Source organism: Macrobrachium rosenbergii, chromosome 52, assembly GCF_040412425.1.
Source record: "Macrobrachium rosenbergii isolate ZJJX-2024 chromosome 52, ASM4041242v1, whole genome shotgun sequence".
NCBI classification, from domain to species: domain Eukaryota; kingdom Metazoa; phylum Arthropoda; class Malacostraca; order Decapoda; family Palaemonidae; genus Macrobrachium; species Macrobrachium rosenbergii.
In genome coordinates this window covers 28296453-28321701 of record NC_089792.1, presented here as the reverse complement: position 1 = coordinate 28321701, position 25249 = coordinate 28296453, and the positions used below count along the sequence as shown (strand labels likewise).

General features: G+C 39.1%; 1 protein-coding gene across 1 annotated transcript in view; it reads right to left on the bottom strand.

The window, feature by feature from the left end:
- LOC136833946 (bridge-like lipid transfer protein family member 1) overlaps positions 1 to 25249 on the bottom strand; it is a 66318-nt gene that overhangs the window by 12470 nt on the left and 28599 nt on the right. The window contains exons 11-15 of the mRNA XM_067096227.1: positions 17617 to 17801; positions 12010 to 12156; positions 5380 to 5641; positions 1091 to 1290; positions 429 to 802 (exon numbers count right to left, since the gene is read on the bottom strand). Of these exons, the coding sequence (XP_066952328.1) occupies positions 429 to 802; positions 1091 to 1290; positions 5380 to 5641; positions 12010 to 12156; positions 17617 to 17801 (1168 nt within the window). The remainder of the gene's footprint in view (positions 1 to 428; positions 803 to 1090; positions 1291 to 5379; positions 5642 to 12009; positions 12157 to 17616; positions 17802 to 25249) is intronic.

Here is a 25249-nt window from a genome sequence, read left to right as displayed (position 1 = left end):
AAATGCAAATTACATCCAATAAAATAATTAAATAAACAATGTACTAGTACAAATTATGCAAGCTCATTTGGATGTTGGCAACAACTACAGCCACCTATGTCGACTGTCATGTAAACAAACTAACCAAATATGGTTATTTCAAGTTTGTTCCCTTAATTTTGTCCAGATTAAGTGATCTTGATCATCTATTTTTGGAAGATTTTTTGTGTATCTAGTTTATTTAAAAAAGCTTGGTAGTAAAAAATTTCACTGTAACTAGTTTTTCTTCATATTACAGTACATATATCTAACTGCTAAAATATGTGAAATGCCAATCATAACTTTATCCATGACAGTTAGTGCTTCTAACTGAAGTTATCAGACAGTTACAGCTGTAGAGATTTTAAGAAATTATATGAGAAAATACAGGTAAAATAATCTATACTTACACTGGAGGTTCTTTAACTTCAATTGTGGGTGAAGGAACTTTGAAGCTCTTTGATCTTAATTGAGTCTTAGGTCCCAAACCAAGACGATCTTTCATAGACGTTGCTTTGACACTTTGCCGTCTCAATTTTTTCATCACATCTCGTCTAAAGTCATGGAAAACTAATGCCTCTAGCTCCTGAAGTCGTCGCATTTCCTGTTCTATGGTTGATGCGGATGCACCAAGCATTTTCAGATCATTAACAGTTTTTGCTTGTTCATTCATCTCAATTTCAAGTAATTTGGCTCTCTGACGTGCATCCAGGTTAGGATCAAATATAAATGCTGGAAGACTCTCATTGAAGCTTGTCTGACGGCGTCCCATACCCGAGTCTTGCTGTTTTGCACAAATGAAAAAATTAGAAAACATGCCACATCTTTCTTTTCAGTTATACAATAAAGTATCCAACGCGGTGCATTATGATGAAATTACCTAATACTGTGCTGTATTTCTTCACATTTCTTCCAAAGCAGCAATTAATAACCAAATTTTATATTCACAGAAAAATGACAAATTTTGAAAGTAATTTATATTTTTCAAAAATCAAATACATAAAACATAATATAAAACTTACTCAAACTTCACTAAAATTTTGGATAAACAGTTTCTTAAAAATTCACTTGCCTGGGAGGTAGAATGGTCAGCCCGATCATCATCATCATCTGAATTGTAATTTGTTTGGGTTATGGCTGTGTCAGGTGCACCTGTCAACATTGTCAAGGTTCGTGCAAGAGCACTAAGGTGTTTCCCAATATTAACGTCTAAATGTAAGTCCACACCTTCCATCTGCCACTGCACATTCAGGAGCCATTTGGCATTTTCAGCTGTGTAAGACAATATGAAAAAATTTTTAAATCGTTCTAAATAACACAAAAATGTATGGCTTTGGCAGCATTTGCATATACCACAGGTATTTACAGTAAAAGACGTAATACTGACACTAGCATCAACAAAGATGATGATTATGATGATATCTAAAGAAATATTTCATCACCATTAATCAACACCTAGGAAACTTCTTTTTCTATGAATTAGTACAGTGCATGAAAAACTTCAAAATGTTCATGGCTCCACAATTTTCCCTGAAATTCCATAACTATAAAGGATATTACATGTAACATCAACGGATTTTGTACATTTTTACTATCTTTGCTCAAACCAATACTTAATGGCAACATTTTTTTGCTCTATTCATTATTTAATGACAAAATTAATTCCTTTGTTATAAAATAGTTGCAAATATGAAACCAAGCATCAGCATTTCAAAGTATTTAAACACTGTACCTTTCTCCATGAATACAAATTTATGCTAACCAAAGTACTTCATTTTCAGGTTATTACTTTTTCCTTTAACACCTTGTGGTTTGGGAGCCAAGGGCATGCAAAGAATATACTTTTAGTTCAAATATTTATTCTATTACTCTTGCAGATGCATTTCATGTAACAACAATCATCCCACATGCATCACTTTCATTACAGACATTTAAATATTACCTTCCTTTTACACAAACTTACTATGTAAATACAATACTGGTGAAGAGAGGTTGTGGTAACTGAAGATGAAAGGTTTGTTAAATGGCATAAGTTATGTGCACAACATGAGTATTAATGACTGATGGAGCCAGAGTAGTAGTAATAGCTGTATACAAGAAAAGATCATTGCCTAACTTATGATTTGGTGTGAAGTGGTCCCTAAAACAAGGTGTGAATGCCACTATTTTTACTCCCTCTTTCGTTACTTCCCTTTAAAACTGACTAAGTACATGCATATAACCTCATTCTCTGTCAGTCACTAATATTTTTTTCTGGATTGTCTGCCACCTTCCTCAAGTGTGGACATTTTCAACACTGATGGTCCTGTCACAGCAGTAAAATTTGAAAAATATGATGCCCATTTTGGGAACAGGGGAAATAGCTACAAGGTTCGGGCCATAAAAAGGAATTATTTGAGCAAAGAATTTTTTATCACAATGACAGAATATAAAGGACTCAACAAGAGGGCTCTATCTCTTTTGTCTACAGTGACTTTCTTCATCCTTCACAGATCAAAGTGGCAACAGCACATATATGGGCCATTTTCCCCATTAATTTCTTGGTCTCTGCAGAGTGAACAACCTCAAGGGCTTTGCTCCCAAATTACTTTCCCCGAGATCTTATTTCAGTCACCATGGAAGGACTAAACTAAGAAGCAAGTTAGGTGCATAGGTTTAAGTCCCAGTGAAAAGTTTTAGATCATTAAAACTGATAGGTTTATATTTGTTGAAGTTGGGAGCTGGTGGGTCTCCCACAAGGTTAGGAGTTAGGATTGGATTGCTAGGCTACGCTATAGTACCGTACTTTTTTTTTTATCCAACAAAGCAATATTTAACAATAATGCAATAATATTAAGCATTTTGGTTACTGAAACTCATTAGTTAATGACTTTTTAACATTGGTAGATAATTTTAGGCTACCCAAAAATAGGAATCATGGTAGCCAAACTTCTTATTTACAAAAGGTAGCCATGATAGTAGTTCCAAATCGCGCTTGACTCCCAAGCCTTGTTGTATAGTAAAAGCTGGTTTTTCATTTACAGCGTAGTATTTATTTATCAAACAAAATGGATTTTATAATATAGAAAGTTCCCCATTTACCCTTAATATCATGGAAATTTTATCAAGTGTAAATGGAAATTCATTTTGCGGATCTACTGTTGCAGTTCTTATAACAGATATTACGCCACAGTAATGTCACATTCAGATAATTCCCGTGATGGTTGCTTTTTTGAACGAGAATATTAAAATGACAAATTTTGAATCAATTTGTATTTTTCATAACTGACAAACCTGTGGTCTTAACATAAGGAAAATACTCTAGTGCCTGCTGGAGTCCAGTTAAAAAAAGTTACAAGGAATTGGTGGTACACTTTCATAACTGAGCTTTGGCAAGTGAAATCAAGTCTTATATATACCTAGTTTATATAAAATTTGGCACAATAATTCCAATAACTAATACTGTACTTCAAATGTGTAGCCTATAGGATTTGCCTGCTGCTTGGGAATAAACCAGGTAAATTAAATTATAAAAATTTACAGAAATAGGATTTATGATACCCAGTTAGTTTTGCCTTAACTGAATTAAGTAACATTTGCGAGAAAATACTTGTCAGGCAAGGTTATAGTAGTTATTGTCAATTATTATTTTAATGTACATTACTACTGTCTTGTGGATATAACCAACCGATTATGATGCCTAACAGTATACTATGGCTACATATTTGTGACCAAGTAAGCCTGTTTTATGTTGTGTGCTGACTATAAATATAGTGATTATAGGCAGTCAGCACTAGGTAGTTTCTAATGAACACTTGTTCCTTTTATTACTACAGGGCTGCTATTATGCAGGACACACAGATCACATGCACCACAACCAACACAGTACTTGCAGGAATAAAAGAGAATCTGCACATGTTAGACGATGTAGTGGAATGCAACTTGCTCCTGGTAGCAAGCTTAAATGCTGAAAGAGCTTACTTTAAGCTGTCTCTATGGGTCAGAGGTTTCAGATAGGGGCAGAGAAGGAGGAAACTAGATCTTTCCGATGGAACTCCGGCAGTGTGTGTTTCCTTTGCTCTCCAAGCAGAATCCATGTTTGGCCCAATACTCCAAAGCATTGGTTCCTAGAACCACCCATGTCTACTCCTCTGATGGAGATGAAGTGTCCTTCCTTGGGAGAGATGTCACTAATAACGGAGAGGAAGTGGGCTTAGCCAATGAAACTGCCCTTCTGAATCCGGAATGTCCAGACACAGTCTTCTGCTTTACATGAGAGGATCTTCCCTCTCCCATGCAGCAATTAGATATTGAAGGGGATCCTGACAGGGTCCACCCAGCCCCATCTGAAGTGTCTGTATCTTCTAGGGGGTATAGTGGTTTAACCAGGACTTCTATCCTGCCAGGCAGCAGTGATACGACTACCTTGGCTCAATCAGTTCATGCAGGAAATTCCACTTGTAGTACTTTCAGAATTTTCGAAAGAAATCTTGAACAGTATCAAGGATGCACTTGCTGCTGAGCCTCAGTATATCAGAGATGCTACGCATGATTCCCAAGAGAATATCAAGTTAGTCCCATCATTCTTGCAACCTGTCAGTTGTGCTTACACAAATTCTCGAAAAGCATTATATTTGTTTGTTAGGTAAAGTTGCCATGTAGAACATACTAAGCACATGTAGGTTAGATTGCTTAGGTTAACTATGAGACTAGGTTAGTTAGACTTCACTGTGATCCATGCCCCCCCTCACTCTTGGTGAATACTTAACATAAGAATCTTGAGCAACCTATTTTAAAATTCTTTCTGCATTCTTTTTATTATTAGATAAAAAGTGTAAAAAAAAGACTGTGTCCTTTCTCCCTTAAGCTTGAGTGAACAAGAGAAAGGGTACACAAATTTTCTATCATAATGTGAGACTGAGAATCTTGTGGTGTACAAGGTAGGTTAAACCAATCTTCCAAATTGTCAACCTCACCCTTTTAGAGCATTTCCTGTGTATCAAATCAAGGCTTAAAAAGGATCTCAGAATTGTATATGTTATTATATGTAAAGATCTAGGTACAGTAAGCATATAAACTTAATCATACTCTTTCTTCCTTCTGTCTTCTGTTTCCTTTCAATTCTCAGTTCCTTTTCCTAATAGTTGGCATCACAAAGAATCTTTCTAGACATATTTCTCTGATGCTGCACTTGTGAAAGGTTAACCAGAACTGAAAAGCTACAAATTTAGAAGGATAAGAGGATGCTTTACTTTACTGTGAATTTCCTTCGTTCAGTAAAACTATCAAACAACACTTTTATTTATGAACAATCACTGCAAAAGAAAGAGTATGCTTATACTGCAATAAGATGAGCAAGTAACTGTAAAAAAAGTACCATACCTTTGTCTGAGTGACCAGCAACCGTACGGCTGCAAACCTCATAAGTTCCTTCTGACACAGTACACAAATTGATAGTAGCATCCTTGAAATCTGGCTTCCAGTCATCTAAACTAGTTTCAAATTCAGGGGCAAAGCGCATGCAGAATCCCTTGAATCTGGCCTTGCATACAAGTGATCCAGAATTGCAAGCCGATATGATGGTGCTTTCTAGGGTAACTACCAAGGCATCTCGAGTTTCAGTAGAATCAACTTGATGACTTACCTGAAAAGCAAATTTAGGTCAATTCTCTTCCATGAATTTACACCTCTCATCTTACCTTCAGTACCCGAGAAAAAACTGCAGGGGTGAATGCTGAATTCCAGCTACCCAACATATGAAATTGAGTCTATGTCTAAGCTGATACATCTCTCACCATTACTCAGCCTTGTCTCACCTGTAGCCTATATTATCATTTGCTGAATCACTGAGGTTGTGTGGCAAACTGAAAATATATCAATAGCTCACGGACAGATTTCCATATTTTTTATAGAACAAAGAAATATTCTCAATTTTTTAAGGGACAAGACAAGAAACATACTCCTTACTTTTATCAAATTGTTACTCTGGATGCAGGACATGATTGCTCTTTTTCAGCTCAATTTAATTCAACTGGACATCACTAGCCTTGATAATGTGTTTCCAAAAACTGTAGGTATAGCACTCTCAAATGAACTCATCTTGATTTGGTGTTGTAAACCTATATTGTATTTTTGTAAAATGGTGTTCTTATGTTACCTATTAATAAAATTCTTCTGTATAAACTATATAGACCACTAATTAGCAAAATTTAATAATAAATGTAATAAAAACATTGGTGGGAAATGATGAGGCTAGTTAATTATGTGCCTGCATGCAACAATTATAAATTATAACTTGTGCACCTTATACATAAGCTACATATAAGAAATATTTCTTGTACAATGAAGCTATTAGTTCTGTATATCACTGCTGCTATTACCCAGAACAAGCACAAAGGAATAGCTTATAAAATGGAAGAAAAAAAAAAAAGGATGATTTAACAGAAAGAAAGGTTATAAGAATCAAGGAGAACATGGAAAACATTCCTACCTCCTCTGTGAGTAAAGGAAAGAAAGAGTTAGCAAATCCAGTAATCCAGATATAACAGAACTCCCCTACAATGAATGTGCAATGCAAAGCAGCATTGGAAAAAAAATTATTCCTTCAACTAAACACAAAAATGGCCAAAGAATTTATGAGTATATCTTGTGAAGGATTTGACAAAGGAAAATCTATTTCTGGAGAGGCCCGTGGTTACCCGGTGAAATAGTCCATTCAGCACTCCTATTTCTAGGTAAATTCTGCCGTTGATACCAGAGAAAGCTTAAATGAAATGCTGGAGTTATTACTCCTGCAGAGCGAGCCTCCACTAGATGGAGTCGTAAAGTGGAAAAGGTGAACTACAAAACACGGAACCTTATCTATAGAGATTCCCAATGTCAAAAGTCCCAACAAGAGAGGTGCGATACAAGCCCATGCACTACTCATGGACTGTATACAAGGCAACACTAGCCGCATTCCATGTTAGCACCCACCTCACTAGAATGAAGTTTATCAAGGGAGGAGAGAATGAAAAAAACAGGGGTGGGTCACCGGGTGACACGGGCCCCTCTCCAGAAATAGATTTTCCTTTGTCAAAATCCTTTTTCTGGATCGGAGTCCCCTGTCACCCAGTGAAATAATAACAGAGAAATAAACATCATTCTAATGCTATTAAAGACTTAAATAGAAACGTTGAAAACTAGGAGAATTCTACCTGAACATTAGTAAGGTCCTCTAAGTTCATGTAATGAAAATAATGTAAGTGGTCACCGTCTAAGATCATGAGCTTAGAATAGCACCTGAATAGGCTTGTATTTTAAGAAAATACTTTAGGTGAGGCAAACTTTTCCTTTAGGGGATTCGTTAGCTTCTCATCCCTTTTCGACAGTTCCTGGTCTACCGTCCCTAAGGTGAAGTCAGTAAAATAAAAAAAAAAAAAGACAAAAAAGAAGACCCTTTTTTAAACCAAGAAGACCCGCTCCGGGGCCCCCTCGAGGACGTCTCGGATCTCTAATCCGGTGCCATCTACGAGTTTGGCCTCGTCTTCTGGAAAGGGACATTTCCGCCCAAGCAAAGCAAGGTGGTTACCCCCTCCTTCCTTTGTTGAAAACTCTTTACGGGTCTCCTTATAAGGAGCTCGATTTGAGGGTCATTGTCAACCTATTAAACTAACTATCTACCTCATGGTCCATGCCTTCCCTTTCCCAGGAGCTTAAATCCCAAGAGATTAATCTCAAGACTCATTGTCAATGGATCACCTGTTAAGTCCTGCTCCGTTTCGAATTCTATCGTTCCAGACACCTCCACCTCTTTTCCCCTCCAGTCTGGGGAATCTTGGCGCCTTCCCTTTATGCTTCCCAGCATGAAGGCACCCTCCTGTCGGGGTGTGGGAACACGGAGGTTGGTGGAAGGGCATTTCTTCCCTTCCGGTCTGGTATCCTCTTATCCGGGTTTTACCAGACTGTCAGAAACGAGCATGGCATCTGTATGGCAGGATCCATAAGTGAGCCTTCAGCTAGGGGCTGGACACATCGTCTCCCTGAGAACTCTAATGGAGTGGCAGGCGGAGAATTCCAAGTTCACGCCAGCTGTGGGGTCTTACCGTGCTCTCTTTGAGAGCCCTGTTTCTTACCCCTTGTGCTCCGAATGTAGCCCCTCTTATCAACAGGCTTGTTTTGAAAATGTATCGCTGAGGCTTTTCCGTGAGACAGATATCACAGATACATTCACAGTGAATCTTCTAACCCCGGACTACGCTTCTAATTTATTCAGCGTACAGCTCCTAAAGCTTCTGAGTCAATTTTCGGAAGCTGAAACAGGGTGTAAGTCAGGCTTGCCCGTTCCGCCTTGAGCTGAAAAAATCTTATGAACAGTTTCACCTGGAGAATTAATCTTTTCCCAGGTGGCGTTGTTACGGCCCGTCTGGGGCTACTAATGTTACCCAGAGCCTCCGTTCTCATGGGTGTCTACCCCACGAGCAGAAACGGTCTGATCTTGCTGGGACCTGTCCCAAGTCTGGCAAGAAGTTCATGTAGTTCAAGAGCCCCCCTGCTCAGGCAGTGGTGCAGGCTCTTCAGGTCTCTGCCCTAGACAGCCGTCAGCTCTCACTCCCAGCCTCCACCTCGATGTGTGCGGGTTCAGCCAACACATCAGCCCCTTGTAACACCCCGTGTGTCTCTGCCTCCCACGTGCCTCCGCCGGAGTTTTCTTTGCTTCATCACGAAAAACCTAAGGAAAGAATTTTCACTAGACATTTGGCCAGAGGCTCTGACCCTCGGGGTTATCATAGAGCACGGAAGCATCCTACTCCTCTCCGAGAAATTGGGAAGGCATTCGCTTATCTGGGGGCAATCAAGCCTCCTCCCCTGTAGTATTTCTCATATGGGTGGGAGGCTGTACCATTTTCGGGGCCACTGGAACTTCAGTTCCTGGGCCCAGAGTATAGTTATCAGGGCCCGGGGTGGAGCTGGACCATTGTTCCCCCAATTAGGTTCAATCAGCCTCCGGCCAGAGTTCTGGGGTCTTTGTGAATGGCCTGTCAGGCTTTTTCAGTCTGCCAGGAAGTTCCCTTCCACTGGAAAAATTTTCCGGCGTGTCCCGTTTGTTTTCCTTATTAATCGGCAAGTCTCGGTTGCTTACAGTCTTGTGGGTTCGGATCCTACTGCGCATTCGTGGAGCCGTAACCACCTCTATAGACCTTTCCGTCGCTTCCTTTCACATCTTGGTTGCAGAAAGGTCCTATCCCTTCTTGGGATTCAGACTCGGGAGCAGGCGTGTACCCCTTCAGGTTCATGCCCTCCTCAATGCGGCTCCAGAGTCTTTGCCAGTTTGAACAATACCGTAGTTCAACAGCTCCGATATTAAGAGGCTATGCTAGCTGCATATCTAGTTGCCTGGCTCATTTGGGCACCCAGCGTCGGGAATTGCCTGAGGGCGCCGGTCATTATAATCGGTTTCTAGAGTCTTTGGGCTTCTAAGTAACCAGGAAGGAATCCCACCTGCTTCAGGAGGGTAGCCTTCCGTAGTTGTGAATCCAGTGGAAGTCGAAAGAGATAGCAAGGACGTCCTATCATTTCATCAACTCAAGCATACCTCTGCCCGTGCCCAAGAAAAGGTCTTGGGTTTTCTCCAGTTTGCTTCAGTGACGGTTCTCCTTTTGAAGTCAAAGCTGGAGTTTATGACCGGGTATGGCGGAGTCAGGACGTGTCTCCCTGATTCCTCCTGCTTGAATAGTGGCCTCCGGCCTTGCACAACTATCAGTGCTTACGAAGTCAGTTCCTCTCCAGCTTTCCCCTCCGGCCTCAGTATTCCACACCGTCACCTCTCTGGGCGGGTGAGGTGGATATTTTTGGCCCAATGAAGTACATGGTACTTAGTCGGTCACGTTCGGCAGTTCCATATCAACGCTTTGGAGGGCGGTGACAGTCTTCCTGTCCTTGGGAAACTTCTTCCCCCAAGAGGTTTCCTTTTAGGCTGGTTCTGAACAAAACAGCAATAGTGCGCTGCGTAAACAAGTGGTTTTGGACTCGAATTTGCTGCCGTTCAGGTTATGGTTCATTCTTCTCCATAACCAACAGACACAGGCGCCTCTGTCTACCACCCTTCTCGTAGGGGTCCAAAAGGTCACTGCTTTTTCCCTATCCAGGGCCTCCCCTGGTGTCGGAATGGTCCTTAGGCGGAGCGTCATTCAGGTAGTCTTGTGACCTTTTCCTGGGCCTGGAAGTAGGTCTGTTTGCAACCCAATTCAGCCACAAACTATCAAGCTGTCCCGTCTGGTATAAACTCAGCCTCGTCAGCCCCCTCAAACTCTGATGTCCTGGCTTTGTGGTCTTTGTGAATCTTACAGTTTAGGAGGAAACTGATATTGGTCCTGTTATTACTGTTTTCCTGAAATCAGTTAAGGGATCCTACTCTACTGCAGTATGGTTCTGCAGTTAAGTAACTAGCACTCTTCACATAGTTTTGAAGCTACAGTACTGATGCGCCGCATTGGCCTCGAGGAAAGTGTTTTGTTGTAACCAGACTCACAGGCTCTTAACTTTCATCCCTAAGGTCTGTGTTCGTCTAAGAACAGTACTCCGTCCACATTCGGTTTCCTGGTCTTTGAGTAATGTATCGGAGTTAGCTTCAGTAACCAGCAATCATCTTGTTCTTACCTTTCCTTGTTAAGGAAGTCCCATAAATTTTTAATCAGCTTAGCCTCTAGTGTTAGTTTTCCTGTACTGTCTGCCCTGTCTGGTAGAACCAATCATTTTGGTTTCCCCTCATCAGGGGGTAGTGTTGTGAATTCCTCACCTAACTTTCTATCTACAACAATTGCAGGTCCTCATTTTCGGTGGTCACCTTGGAAAGTACTCCCCTTTACAAGGTCTGTTTCTGTGTCCAGTTTCTCCTTGCAGGCTTTTGTGACAGGACTGCAATTTTGTTTCAGGTCCTCTTAAAAAAGGGGGTACTGTCATTGACTGCTATTAGCAGGAAGTATTTTCACTACTGCCTATTCAGGTGCCATTCTAAGCTCAAGATCTTAGACGGTGACACTTATATTATTTTCTATTATATGAACTTAGAGGACCTACAATGCCTGTGTAGAATTCTCCTAGTTTCAATGTGTTTATTTAAGTCTTTAATAGCATTGAATGATGTTTATTTCTCTCAAAGAGTTATTATCTTCGGGTGACATTGGACCCGATCCAGAAAGGATTTATCAAATGAAAATCTATTTTCTGGAGAGGGGCCTGTGGCCACCCGGGGTGACCCACCCTGTTTTTCATTCTCTCCCTCCTTTGATAAACTTCATTCTAGTGAGGTGGGTGCTAACATGGAATGCGGCTAGTGTTGTTTTTGTATACAGTTTTGAGCAGTGTATGGGCTTGCATCGCACCTCTCGGTTGGGACTTTTGACATTGGGAATCTTCTATAGGATAAGGTTCCGTTTTTGTAGTTCACCCTTCCACACGACTCCATCTAGTGGAGCCACTTGGGGGTAGTAACTCCAGCATTTCATTTAGCTTTCTGCATCTAGCAACGGGAATTACCTAGAAATAAGTGATGAATGGACTATTTCATTACAGCAAGCAAAAATGAACAAAGGAAGCAGCAATTCAATTATGAGAATAACTGTTCAAGATGGAGAGGATGAAAACAATAAAAAGCTTTAAAAAAAGGACAAGTTTTAGAACTCTCAAAACCACATGAAAACTATCATATACAGTATCCAAGTAATCCAATGTCTTCCAAGTTGAAAGAGGAGCAAATCTGGATTTCACAAAACTAACTATAAAACTTGCATGTACTTTAAAGACACCATACACACTATAAGTAGTTAATGCAACAGCTGCAGAAATCAGCACAGTAAAAATCCTACAAAATAAAATAACAAATACAAAACCATATACTTCAAACTGATAAATTGCAAAGTAATTTGGAATGAAATACAAACTGTAAAATCATACTTATTCTTTCATTATACTATTTCCTAAAACAAAGGCAGGTGTCTAGAAATTGTAAAATAACATCATTTGAACACTTACTGTACGGCATGGATTCAGGGGCAGACATATGCCAATGTCATCAACTGTGAGCTGCAGGTAAACATTGCTCTTGATATGCGCAGCTGAAGATAATGAAGAAAACTGAGGAACCTTTTCAAACACTTGCTGTGTTGCTGTTAGGACTTCCTGAAAATATATTTGAGATATAAAAATGTTTCCTTTTAGGACTTCCTGAAAATATATTTGAGATAAAAAAATGTTTCCTGTTAGGACTTCCTGAAAATATATTTGAGATATAAAAATGTTTCCTAAACACAAAACAACATAACCAAACCTTATACAAAGTTACCTTGTAAATTACCAGAGATTCATTACCATTTGTCACAATGTAGATAAGATAAATGAAATCATGATTTTAAAATAAAACAAGTTTTTGTATAAATCATAAAATAGCCTTTCACTATATGAAACATATTTGAGTGTACCATGCAAATTGATCAAGTAGTGAAACAAAAGCCACTGCACTTGTTCAGCCATTTGCCCCATCTCAACAGGAAGCTATCATTCTCCCATTCAGGAGTTCCAGACTCCAACAGAGAAAGGGGGGAAGGGAGGGCACTAGTGTTATTGATGACTGGGTTTGTACAAAAGCTTGTGTTATTGTAAAAACAGTTAGTTAACTCAACCATTCCACCATAAAATAGCCAAAATCACTATTTAGAAAAGAGGATGAAGCACATGGTCTAGGAAGGTGAGCTGCTAGAATCAAACCCAGGGAGTAGATACAGTTACCAAAGGAGAGTTTCCATGAAGAGAGGTCATAATGGAAGGGTCTCTAGCCAGTGGATGCTTTCATAAGTTATGGGTCTCTCATGGAAACAAACCTCCAATGACAGGCATTCAACGAACACCAAAGAGAAAGATATGGTTACTCAGGGTAAAATACTTCTACATATGCAAGACAATGAAATTATGAGGGTGATAATAAATGATACAACTCTTTACCCAGAAAAAATAGTCTGTTAACACAACCCTTTCACCATAAAATAGCCTAAAAAGTATTATAAAAGGAAGATAATGCAAATGGTCGAAGAGGGTCAGGTGCCAAATTCCAACCCATGGAATAGGTACAGTTATGTCCAAAGGAGAGTTTCCATGAAAAGAAGTCATAATGGAAAAATATCAAGCCAATCGGTGCTTCCAGTAGTAATGAGTCGTCATTATTATTATTATTATTATTATTATTATTATTATTATTTAGGAGATAAACCCTATTCATGTGGAACATGCTTACAGGAACCATTGACTTGAAATTCCAGCTTCCAAAGAATATGGTGTTCATTTAAAATAAATTCTACAAGATAACAGGAAATACAGAAAGAAGAGATTAAATATAACAAATAAAGATAAATGAATAAATTAAAAAATAAATAGGTGAAAATATAAATAAATGATTAAAGTACAAGGTTGATTGTTGTAGGGTAGTAATGCATTGCATCTTTGCTTGAAATATGACATTTTCATAATAAAATTATGTTTTATATATACTTACCAAGTAATTACTTAGCTAACGATTATGCTTGCATGGCATCGTAAATTCAAAATTCGCGGTAACGCATCAGTTGTAGAAGGGGGGGGGGACAGGTCCCTCCCACTGCAACAGCATTTTACTGCCGCACGGTCGATGAAAAAAGGGGAGGAGGGAGGGCTCTATCTCAGTAATTACTTGGTAAATATATATAAAATTTAATTTTATTATAAAAATGTAATTTTTATATAAGTAACTTACCAAGTAATTACTTAGCTGAATCCCACATTGCAAGGGAAGTGGGATGAATGGACTGATCATTAGAAACACAATAAAGAAATAATGACTTGAACTAGAAAAGAATGGCTGAAACAATCCTTGTCACTTCCTTACCTGGTAAGAAAACTGCAACAGAAGAATACTGCCTCTGGTTGGTGTTCATCTTAACCTGTAGTGGCACGGCTAGAAGCCAAGAGTTGCTTCTACATCAGTGGCAGTCTTGCAACGGAGGATGTGCCTTACAGCTGACAAGATGTATGGAGGAAAAAAGTTGCCCTTGCCCTGGGCGCAGTACCACAAGTCAACAACCAGAATTCACTGTCACCCACCCTGACACAAACCACTGGTGGGTATTCCAGGTACAAAGTACCCCCAGGCACCCCAAAAAACTCGACACCCTATATCAAGGCGAAGAGTCAGAAGTTAGACAGGATCTCTCCTATGCTTCTTCTTCCAACATCATGCCAGCCACTGCTAAAGGTCCAAGGCTATTGCAATTTTCAAAAACTGTCTCCACTTCTTTCAAATAATGAGATGTGAAGATAGACTTGCACCTCCAAAAGGTTGACAGAAGAATAGACGAGAGGGATAAATTGTGCTTGAAGGCTGAGAGAGGTAGCCACGCTCTAACTTCATGAGCTTTAACTTTAATCAAGGGAAAAGTCTTCCTGAATCTGGGAATGTGCTTTGGAGATCAGGTCTCTAATAAAGAACGAAAGAGCATTCTTTGAAAGGGGACGAGAAGGGTTCTTCACAGAACACCACAGGTTGCTAGTAGGTCCTCTGATCTTATCAGTCCTATGCAGATAGTACCTCAGGGCTATGACTGGGCAAAGAACCCTCTCTTCTTCATCCGGGCCTGGGATATCCATTAAATTTGATCGTGTGCAGCTCACTAACAAGTTTGGCCGTATCCAGGGCTACTAACAAGAGGGTCTTCTGCATAAGGTTCTTGAGGGAAGCAGAACTGAGTGGCTTGAAAGGGGGGCTTGTAAGCCACTTAAGGACAACATCCAAGTCCCAAGAACTAAATCAGACTTCTTCTGCTTGAAAGTGTCAAAAGACTTAATGAGGTCATTAAGATCTTGGTTAGAGGAAAGATCCATACCTCTGTGTTTAAACACCAAGGTAAGCATTGCTCAGTATCCTTTGATGGTGGCCAAGGAAAGACTTCTAGAGGTCCTCAGGTAAAGGAGAAAGTCTGCAAATTGGGTTAAAGATTTCTCAGAAGATGAAATGTGATGCCTGTTGCACCATTGATGAAACACTGTCCACTCTGACTGGTAGATGTTGCAAGTAGATTGTCGTCTACACTTTGCAATAGCTTCCGCAGCTGCTCTTGAAAAACCTTTTGTTCTGACGAGTTTCCTGACAGTCTGAAGCCTGTCAGAGCACGAGTGGACAACCCTTGGGGTATCTCTTGAAGTGAGGTTGTTTCAGCCATGGTCTTTGGAGAAGCAGCCTCGGGAAGTCTACCAGAAGATGTAGAAGGTCCGGGAACCACTCCTTCATGGGCCAGAATGGTGCTACGAGTCACAGAAGCATTGCGATGTGACACGAACTTGTTGAGGACTTCCCTCACCAAGCTGAAGGGTGGGAAGGCGTAAAGATCCAGACCCAACCAGTTTATGAGCATGGCATCCATTGCCCATGCCATGGGATCTGGGGCTGGAGAACAGAAGAGAGGAAGGCGATTGTTTCTTGAAGTAGCAAACAGGTCTATGGACTGTTTGCCCAACAATCTTCAAGACAGATCCTGTGATTCAGGATCCACTCGGTAGGGAGGACCTGTTTCCGATGGCTCAACTCATTTGCCAGGACGTTTAGTTTTCCCTGAATGAAAAGAGTGACTAGCGTCACTTGATTCTGGTGCGCCCATAGTAGAAGGTCCTTTGCAGTCTGACAGAGGGAAAAAGAAGTGCCTCCCTGTTCTTGATATGTGACAAAGCAGTGGTGTTGTCCGTGTGAACAACCAGTCTTATTGCAAATTGAAGTTGCAAAATGATGGAGACCTAGATGAATGGCCTTCAGCTCTGTGCTGATATGAAGACTGATTTCCTCCGGGCACCACGTCCCAGAAACTTCTTGACTTCCTAGAAGGGCTCCCCAGCCTCGATCTGAAGCGTCTGAGTAGAAGTCTAGGTCAGGGCTCGGAGGGTGGAGAGATTTTCCCTGCGCAAGTCTTCCTCTGGACAGCCACCATTGGAGGTCAAATTTTATCTCCTGAGTGATGGGAAAGACGACAGAGTCCGGTTGAGTTTTCCTGTCCCAGTTGGCTTTGAGGTAGAACTGGAGAACTCCCGTGTGCAATCTGCCTAACTTGACGAAAGTCTCGATAGACGACAGAGTCCCTAGAAGACTCATCCACTGATGGACTGAACATGACGATAGGGCAAGGAAACTGTGAATGGTCTTGAGGCAGTTTGCGATTCTCTTGGGGATGGAAAAACCTGAAAAGCCCAAGAGCTGAGAATCGTCCCCAAATAAAGAATCTCCTGTGCAGGGGCTTTGTAGCTTTTTTTAACAATAAGACCATGCTACCAGCATTACAGTTTGGATTTTGTTAAAGGCCATGGCTCTTAGGATGGACTCTTGTCAACATATACCATCTTGCAAAGTGCTCTTGATGAGGGTGCAGAGGCAGGCATGGTTGGTTTAGATTTTAGTGCAGTCTTTGACTGTGTGAATCACAAAGTACTTATCTACAGGCTAAGATTACTGGGAATTGGTAGATATTTTCTTAATATTTAAATGAGTTTTTACTATACTGTATCTGGAATAATAAATTTAATAAAACTCAACTTGCCATCTAGCACTTTAAGATGTGAGTCAGCTGCTGAAGACCAAACCTGGAAACAATACTCAAAACATGGTAGAATAAAAGAAGAAAAGTATTTTCTCAGGATGGACAGGACTCCAAAAATCCCCAAAGACTCTTTTAGTAAAGTAATTGTTCATGCTTTGGAAGAAGAGATGGACCAAATATGTTTCTCAAAAGTGAATTGCAATAAAGAATGAAACCCACAATTTTAAGAGTTGAATGTTGTCAAAGAACCACTGTAAATCAAAAGATCTGGGTAAGGGAGAGCCAGTACTTATGAGTTTTATTGGGGTTTAACTTCATTCACCATACTTGGCTCCAAGCAATGATTTTTGCTAAATCTCTGTCAAGAGAATCGGCAGCCACAGGCCTACAATCTGATGAGAACAATGCAAACAGAGTAGCATCATTTGCAAATGGTAAAACTTGTTTTCTAGGCCAAACCACATATTGTACTGATATTATATAAACAGGATAGGCCAAGAACATTGCCATTAGGAACACCAAAGATTACATTCCCATCTTCACTACAGTGCCTATCAACATCTATTCTGCAATCTGTACCTTAAAATTTTGATTAATAGATGCCCTCCAAACTTGCATTTCAGTTTGAAAAATGAGGACTCATCATTAACAAAAGTCAATATCGGTACATAAGGCAAAATAAATCATGCACTACAGTATGGATTCTGTAGAATATTGGAATCTGAAGAAGAGTATCGCAAAAACCAAGGCACTTGCGAGTGGTTAACTGTAGACTAAGGAATAGATGATCATATTTGATAATAGCATCCAGTCATTTTGCCAGTGGTATGCCCAAAACCTTTAAACAATATTGAACTTTTATAAAATGGTTGATAATCTGTATAGCATGGGATACCACTGGCTGCCACCTACTGGCATCAGAAGCATTATCATAATTAGAACATCATAATCAGAAGTAAAAAATAATAAAACATTATCATTAGATCTTGTAAATAATACATTAAAAAATAATTGCATCACAAGCCGTTACTACCTTATTGAGTGAAGCTCGTTGCTCAGTCCAATATTCATATGCATTTTTGTAGTTTAACCAAACCAGCACAGCTCGATCTACAGCAACAGGCTGAACACAGACTAATGGCCTTGTTAAAGTAATAAGTACCACTTCTCCATCATCTCCAACAGTCATCATCTCATTGTATAAAGCATTTCGAAGACCTGCAAAATGAATGAAGAAATAAAAATATGAGCAAAACATTCTGAAAATGCAGCAATCTAAAAATGACTAAACATTCTTAAAAATCACCACAAAACTAAATGATGAAATGTGATCATTACTTTCAACTAGTAATCCTTCAATTATCCGGATGAATAGAGCCAAGGGTACATCAGATAATGGTAAAATCCAGATAAAGGTAAGTAAAATAATCTATGGGTGTTCAAGGGAAACTACATACCAATCCTAACCTAACCTAGCCAATGCCACATAACTGTATACATTCCATATGCTTATAAACTACAACCATCAAAATTTATGCAAAATGCAATCATCTACCTTTTTCCCCATATTTATAACAAAATATCTTGCATAAATACACTTTGAAAAAATGTAACCCCTTCTTTTACTCTCTTGTTAATAACACAATTCAGTAGGCAGGTAGCTTATGTGTTTTTACCCACAGCCTACCTTGGTTTTATGTCCATTAATGTACTTTCATACATCAACATTCTTTTCAGTTGTTACCCTATTATATTACCATACATGATACAAAATGTGTATGTTTGAACTTTTGACCTGGCTAGGTATTATACTCACAGTATCCATTTGCATAAGTCAAATAGGATATTACAGCTGTATTCAAGATAAAGGTAATGGTACTTTACTGAATAAATACACTTTGAAAAAAATACAAACCTCTTTTCCTCTCTCTCTAGTAAATGACATGGTTCAATAGGCAGGTAGCATACCTGTCTTTACCTACCCACGGCCTACCATGGTTTTATCACCATTACTGTATTTTTATACAGCAACTTCCTTATCAGTTGTTAATATATTGTACTGCCATGCATGAGATAAAAATGTGTATGTGTGAACTTTTGACCTGGCTTGGTACTATACTCACAGTATCCATTTGCTTAAGTCAAATACAATATTACAGCTGTATTTAAGATAAAGTAATGGTAATGAAACTGATATTTTGCTTACAGAATCCATTTATACTGTATCTTTATAGTGATGTATCATCATCATAATATGTATAAAAAAAATCATCCAGCCATTTGTAATGTTTACATTCTCAGAATCAACTGATTGAGCCTACTACTGAAAGAATTAGGGAAATAATTTTTTACTTACTAAAAGAAACAAATGTATTAATGGAATTATTTTTATTTTTGTACATAAATGTAAAATGGGTATAAAAAGGTAAACTAACACACTTTATGTTAAAGTAAAATCCCTCCAAATCGCAAAACAGCCTCTCTCTCTCTCTCTCTCTCTCTCTCCTCTCTCTCCTCTCTCTCTCTCTCTCTCTCTCCTCTCTCTCTCTCTCTCTCTCTCTCTCTCTCTCTCTCTCTCTCTCTCTCTCTCTCTCTCTCTCTCTCTCTCTCCAAGACAGCAAAAAATTTGATCCCCTGTTGGTATTTCATCTTTATTCACCATAAAAATATTAAAACATAAATTTCATATGTAAGCAAGACAAAACCATAAAGGCTGTACCAAGTTCACTGTCAGCATGGAATGAGTGTGTGCATACGTACATATCTTACACACACAATTGCGTTTATCTTTAGGTTTGTAAAAAAAAAAAATAAAAAAAGTTTTTATAATAAAATTAATTACTGTTAAAGTTAGCTTATATCTTTGCAACATTAGGTGTGATCAGCACTCAAAATAAAACAAAATAATGCTTGGTTAACCCACTATGACTGTCGCTGTAATCACCTGTTTCCCACAAGGTGGCATTGGAATGTTTACGTTGTCAGAATTCTTTATGACCACCCACTATGATGTGGGGAAGCTGGGTGGGTTTCCACTTTAACGACAGGCAATCATCCAAATAATTTTATCATAAAAATTTTCATTATTTGGAATTGATCTTACCTACTGTTAAAGTTACCTTACTACACATTAAATAAGAATGGTGGGTTAGTGCAGCCAAAAACCAACTTCAGCCAAGCGAACTAAAAACTTTAATGAGGGGAAAAAAGCTTCTCAACATTGCTGCCTGTTGTGTGATCCTTAATGGCAAGTACTGTCTCTAGATGTTGAACCACAACAGGGTGTAAGGCCCTCGTAGTGAGACTTGTCAGAGGATCCATACAAGGAAAAAGGCTTCTCTCTTGTGGAGTACTGGTGATTCCTGTGCCTCAGTCGAAAGCCCAAAACTGACAGTCCAAAACTAAAGACAACTACTGTACCACCTTCATATACAAAGGTGTGCTCCTATACATCAATATGCACCTTCATGCTCCCAAAATTCAATAGCGGAAGTTCCTAATAACTAATGATAAGATAGAAAGTTAGGTTACTAACTAAGGGCTTTACACCTCATACTTAATTTGAACATTTTGCAAATAATGAGGCAAAAGTTACATCTCCCCTGAGCTGCAAGAAAACCTTCTCTAGTGAAAGGTTTTAATGGAAATAAAGATGAGCTAAAGGTACGAAAGCCATGAATATTATTTTCACAAATGGTAAAAGGTCATGAATCAACTGTGTGTGTGTGTGCACTGACTTAAGCATTCTTGGACATAGGAATGTTCGGCCTCCTAATACCACAGATAAATTCTTAACTCCTCCTCTTAAAGGCTTATGTCTGTCCAGTAAACCCTTAAGAGATCTAACTGGACATAAGAAAGCCACTCCTTTATTGTCTACCAAACCAGTTACATTAGGAGCTGTCATAAATCTGGGAAGGGTTTTCAATTCTACATCTTTCCTCTAAGCAATGAAAGTAAAGAGAGAGGTTGCCACTAGAACAAAGCCCACATACAAGAAAGGGCTTGAAGCTCACTAATAAACTTTGCTGCATCATGAGCTAAACGAAAGGTGTCTTCAAAGTTCTTAAGCGATGCTTTATCAAAAGGCTCAAACTGAGGTTAGGTTGAAATCTTACAGACTATGTCTAAATTTCAATGTAAACCAGCAGAAAAGATTGAAAACCTCTTCAAATTTAAATTGTGAATGATATTTCAGTCTGCATGATGCAGAACTTTGATTGCTGTGACATGAAACTGCTTTGCGTACCTGAGATACTGGCAGAACTTAAATCAGGATATCTAGTGGAACAGGTGCTGGATATCACTCTGGATAAGCACCAAGATCAATAAACTGACCACTGTTACTGATACAATATGTGGTCACATCCAGCATGTGGAGGTTTGATGGAATCTTCTCAAATAAGACTGTCTGAAAAGATCTTTCCTGAACAGAAGGAGGCAAGGAACATCTACCACCATGAAAGGAAGTTAGGGAAACCATTCCCTTTGGGGCCACCAACGAGCTATTAAAATCAGCCTTGTGTTCTGCAAAGCTCGTAACTTGAGTATTTCCTCAAAACAGCAAACAGAGAAAAATCATAAAGGTCTAGAGTCGATCATACATGAAGGAAGGCATCAACTGTCCATGCCTGAGGATCCTGGCATGGAGGACAGTAGACTGGGAGTGCAGTGTTTTGGGCAGCTGCAAAAGATTGGTATTTGGGTCTCTCCAACTGTTCCACAATTTCTGGCAAGCCTGAGGAAGAGGAGACTATCTGACCAAAGACCTTGCCCTTTTCTGCTGAGTTGGTCTTCAATAAAAATGTTTCTCCGTAAGACAAAATGAGGTAAAGGAATGATGTTGCTGGACTCTGTCTACAGAAGGAATTTCCTTTGCTAGCCTGAACAAATCTCTTGATCTGTGTCTCTTTGTCATCTTATGTACGAATCGAGAGGTTGAATTGTCAGAAAAGACTGCAATCAGATTTTCTCTGGCTAGATGTTCTGCTTATGTAAAACCATTCTAACTGCCAAAAGCGGCAGGTTGTTTACCTTCCAACTCCCTGTCATCAAATCTGCCCCCGAGACATCTGAGGACAGTGCAAAGGTTCTTGAGGTCTGCAGGCCAACCCAATAAAGTTCTCAACAGTGGTAGAAAATTGTCTGTCCATCCTTCTGTCAGTAAACCCCAAAAACAGAGAGCTGATCTTCAAACCCAGATAAACAATTGACTGAATCAGAAAAGCATAGATTAGTCAACATTAAACGAAATGCCCATCCCTGAGGCTAGACATAAAATGTAATTCTTCACCTTCAATGTTGTCAGAAACAAATTGATGAGAACAAATCAGTCGTCCAAATATGAGAGCACTCTGATACCAAGCAGATGAATCCATCCTGCTAAAAACTCTTACACACAGGAATATCTTCCCTTAGATGAAAAAGCATCGATACCTCCTTGACTGAAGGTGTACCGGGATGTGGAAGTGCGTGTCCTACATGTCAACAGAAAACATCCTTTACCCTTCCAAAAGGCTGCCAGGACCAAACTGAATAACTCATCCAAAAGGGAGTGATACGAATAAACATGCTGAGACTGGAAATGTCCAAAACTGGCCTCCAGCTCCCTCCCTGAGGCCTTGGGAACAAGAACAAACAATGGTAAAACCTTGGTGCCTCGAATAACAATGGTTTGATGGCCTCACTGCATAACAACTGTCCAATCTACCCCACCCAACTCAGAACTTCTGTGTGTGAAGAGAGTGGAGAGAAGGATATCAGGAAGTTCATAAGGGTAAAAATATAACAAAAAGTACAAAGTATTCTTCCCTGACAACCATCACTAACAAAGGTTATTCTTGAAGCTTTACCAGACACTTCAGAAACTCTGTATGTGGCCTTTTGAGGATCCACACACCCTACTTGAATGTAACCTAGATCACTACTGAAGCAGAACTTGAGAGTGGTTTGGGAAATTCTACGACACTTACATGCAAAAATGGTTGTACAGTATGGGCAAGATCCTACAGGGAAGACTTCAAAGGTAGTTCTAAGAATTTTCTAATCTGATTCAAGACATCTTAGATGATTGCCTTAAACCTTTAGGGGTTAAGGAGATAATGATGGGAGGCTGTCAAAAATAGCTACTAATGGTTGAGCAGGGTACTTTATAAGATATGTACTCAACTCTTTCCATTACTTTACAACTGAATTGTAAAAGGCATAAGACATTCCTCCCATTAGCCTCAGAAGTACATCTATCTAGGAGAGGTTAAAGCTCTGACGCCTTATCAAGAAACGCTGCCCCATCAGGACTAATGTTTATAACTATTATTATCATCAATAGCTCTTATATGTATCTACATATGTACATACATAGTATACATACATATCTACATATGCATGCATAAACATTACATGTATATTTATACATATATATATATATATATATATATATATATATATATATACATATACATCACACATATATATTAGTCTTCCAGTAATCGAGCTGTCATGTTAAAAATGAAATGCCAATTCAAAGGTACTTCTGCCTCATAATTAAGCCAAAGTGCCTTATCAATTAGAGGAGTTTCTGCTTCTTTGGTCAAAGAACTTGAAACCTGCATGTTAAACAGAGGAAGGTGAAAAACTGATATTGTATCTAAGTCCTAACCCAGCTCTAAGTAGCTTCAAAAACAGGAAATAGATGTAATGGCATTCCGAGATCCAGCATTAAAGGATACACTTCCAATATCGCCTCTACTGTTTTAGATTAAGCCACCAACATGCCGGCACATTAACTAGGTTGGTTTGTTCCTAGGAGCTCACTTTACAAACACAGTTACGAGTGTACTACATCGTTTATGTTAGGTCCAGAGCTATATAACACTACTATAAACAGTTTCCTAGCTTTCTTTTTCAACTGTTCATCCATTTCCCAAAAGCTCTACTTCCTTGATAATGCACCTTACCATAATTAGAGTTTACTACTTACTCATTTTAACAGGAGCTGGGGGAGTGAAAGCGGAACAATGCGAGCTATGCACAGCTTAAATACTAAAGGAAAATCAACCAAATCACGGTTGAAACCTCTCAAGTCTAAAGGAAAAGCTGAGACGGAAGAAAACCGCAATCTAAGGACGATGGAGGCTAAACGAAAAACTCCAGAGAAGGTGACATACCAGGGAACATCAGAAATAATGTTACAGAATGCTGATATGCAGTACCAGATGGCTGGGAGAGAGACGGTTGGGTGGAACCATGGAACCATGACAACAGCCAGAGCCATCTGCACAACACTTAAAAGGTGATTGCCGAGAAGCTCCCTCTAGTTAAATGAGCAGCAGAAGAGGAAGAGCCGGTATTACAAATAGGAACAATTGTCACAATATGAATACGATATAATAAGAAGGGAAAACTGTGTAAGAAGGGGAGGGTTGTTGTCTGTTTGGAGGACGATACAGGGTGAATGAATGATAACAGAAGCATTAACATGCAGCTCAGAAACTACTAAAGTTAACAGTAATGTCTGTGAAACTACTGAAGTAAAGGTAATACAATAAATCCCTCATATTCGTGTTCTCACTATTCACGGACTCAAGTATTCGCGGATTTCTCTGTGGAATGTATCTACCCATTATTTGCAGAAAAATTGGCCCATTCACGGTATTTTTCACTGAGAAATATTCACTAATTACTGTACTTTCATATCATTTTCATGACTAAATGCACTTTTTGTGATAAAACTATTAAAATACTCAGGTATATGCATTTTTTGAGGGTTTTTGTGTTTAAACTATCAAAATAGGCAGTTCTAAGTGTATTTAGAAGGGTTTAAGTATTCGTGATTTTAGCTATTCACTGGGGGTACGATCCTCGTGAATATTCGCGATGCGCCCCAGATGCCCCCATTTAACAGTTAAAACTACGAATTTTTAGAAACCCCGTATAAAAACGTTTATAACTAAAAAATCCGCAAATGGGTGAGTTCTCCCATGAGTAATTTATTGATGGGTTCCACAGAAAATTCCGTGAATCTCTGAGTCCACGAACTGCCGAGTCTGTGAAATGTGAGAACGCAAATCCAGGGGTTTTACTGTACAAACAACACAAGATGCACAGTGAAAGGGACACTCAGGAGGCATAACAAAAAAACCACAGTTTACTATGAAAAAACAGGAATATTAACCCTTAAAACGCCTACTGATGTATCATACGTCACTAAAATTGTCTGTTATGCCAAGTGGACGCACTGCATCGGACTACAAAACTTCAACCTTCGGTCAACTTTGACTCGACCGAAATGGTCGAAAACGCAATTGTAAGCTACAAAACTCTTATATTCTAGTAATATTCAATCATGTACCTTTCATTTTGAAACAAATTGGAAATCTCTAGCACAATATTTCGATTTACGGTGAATTTTTGAAAAACTTTTTCTATGCACGGCGTAACTCAGCCTAAAATTTCATAAATTCTTTTTTCGCTATTTTGTCGTAATTTTGCACTGTTCTATATTAGCCGTTACATAAAGTTTTATATATGAAAATGTGCACAATTTCATGTACAATACAGCAAAATACAACCCATGGTTGTAGCTTTATCAGTTTGGAAATATTTTCATATAAACCACAATAACTGCTAAAATTTCAACCTTCGGTCAACTTTGACTCGATCGTAAA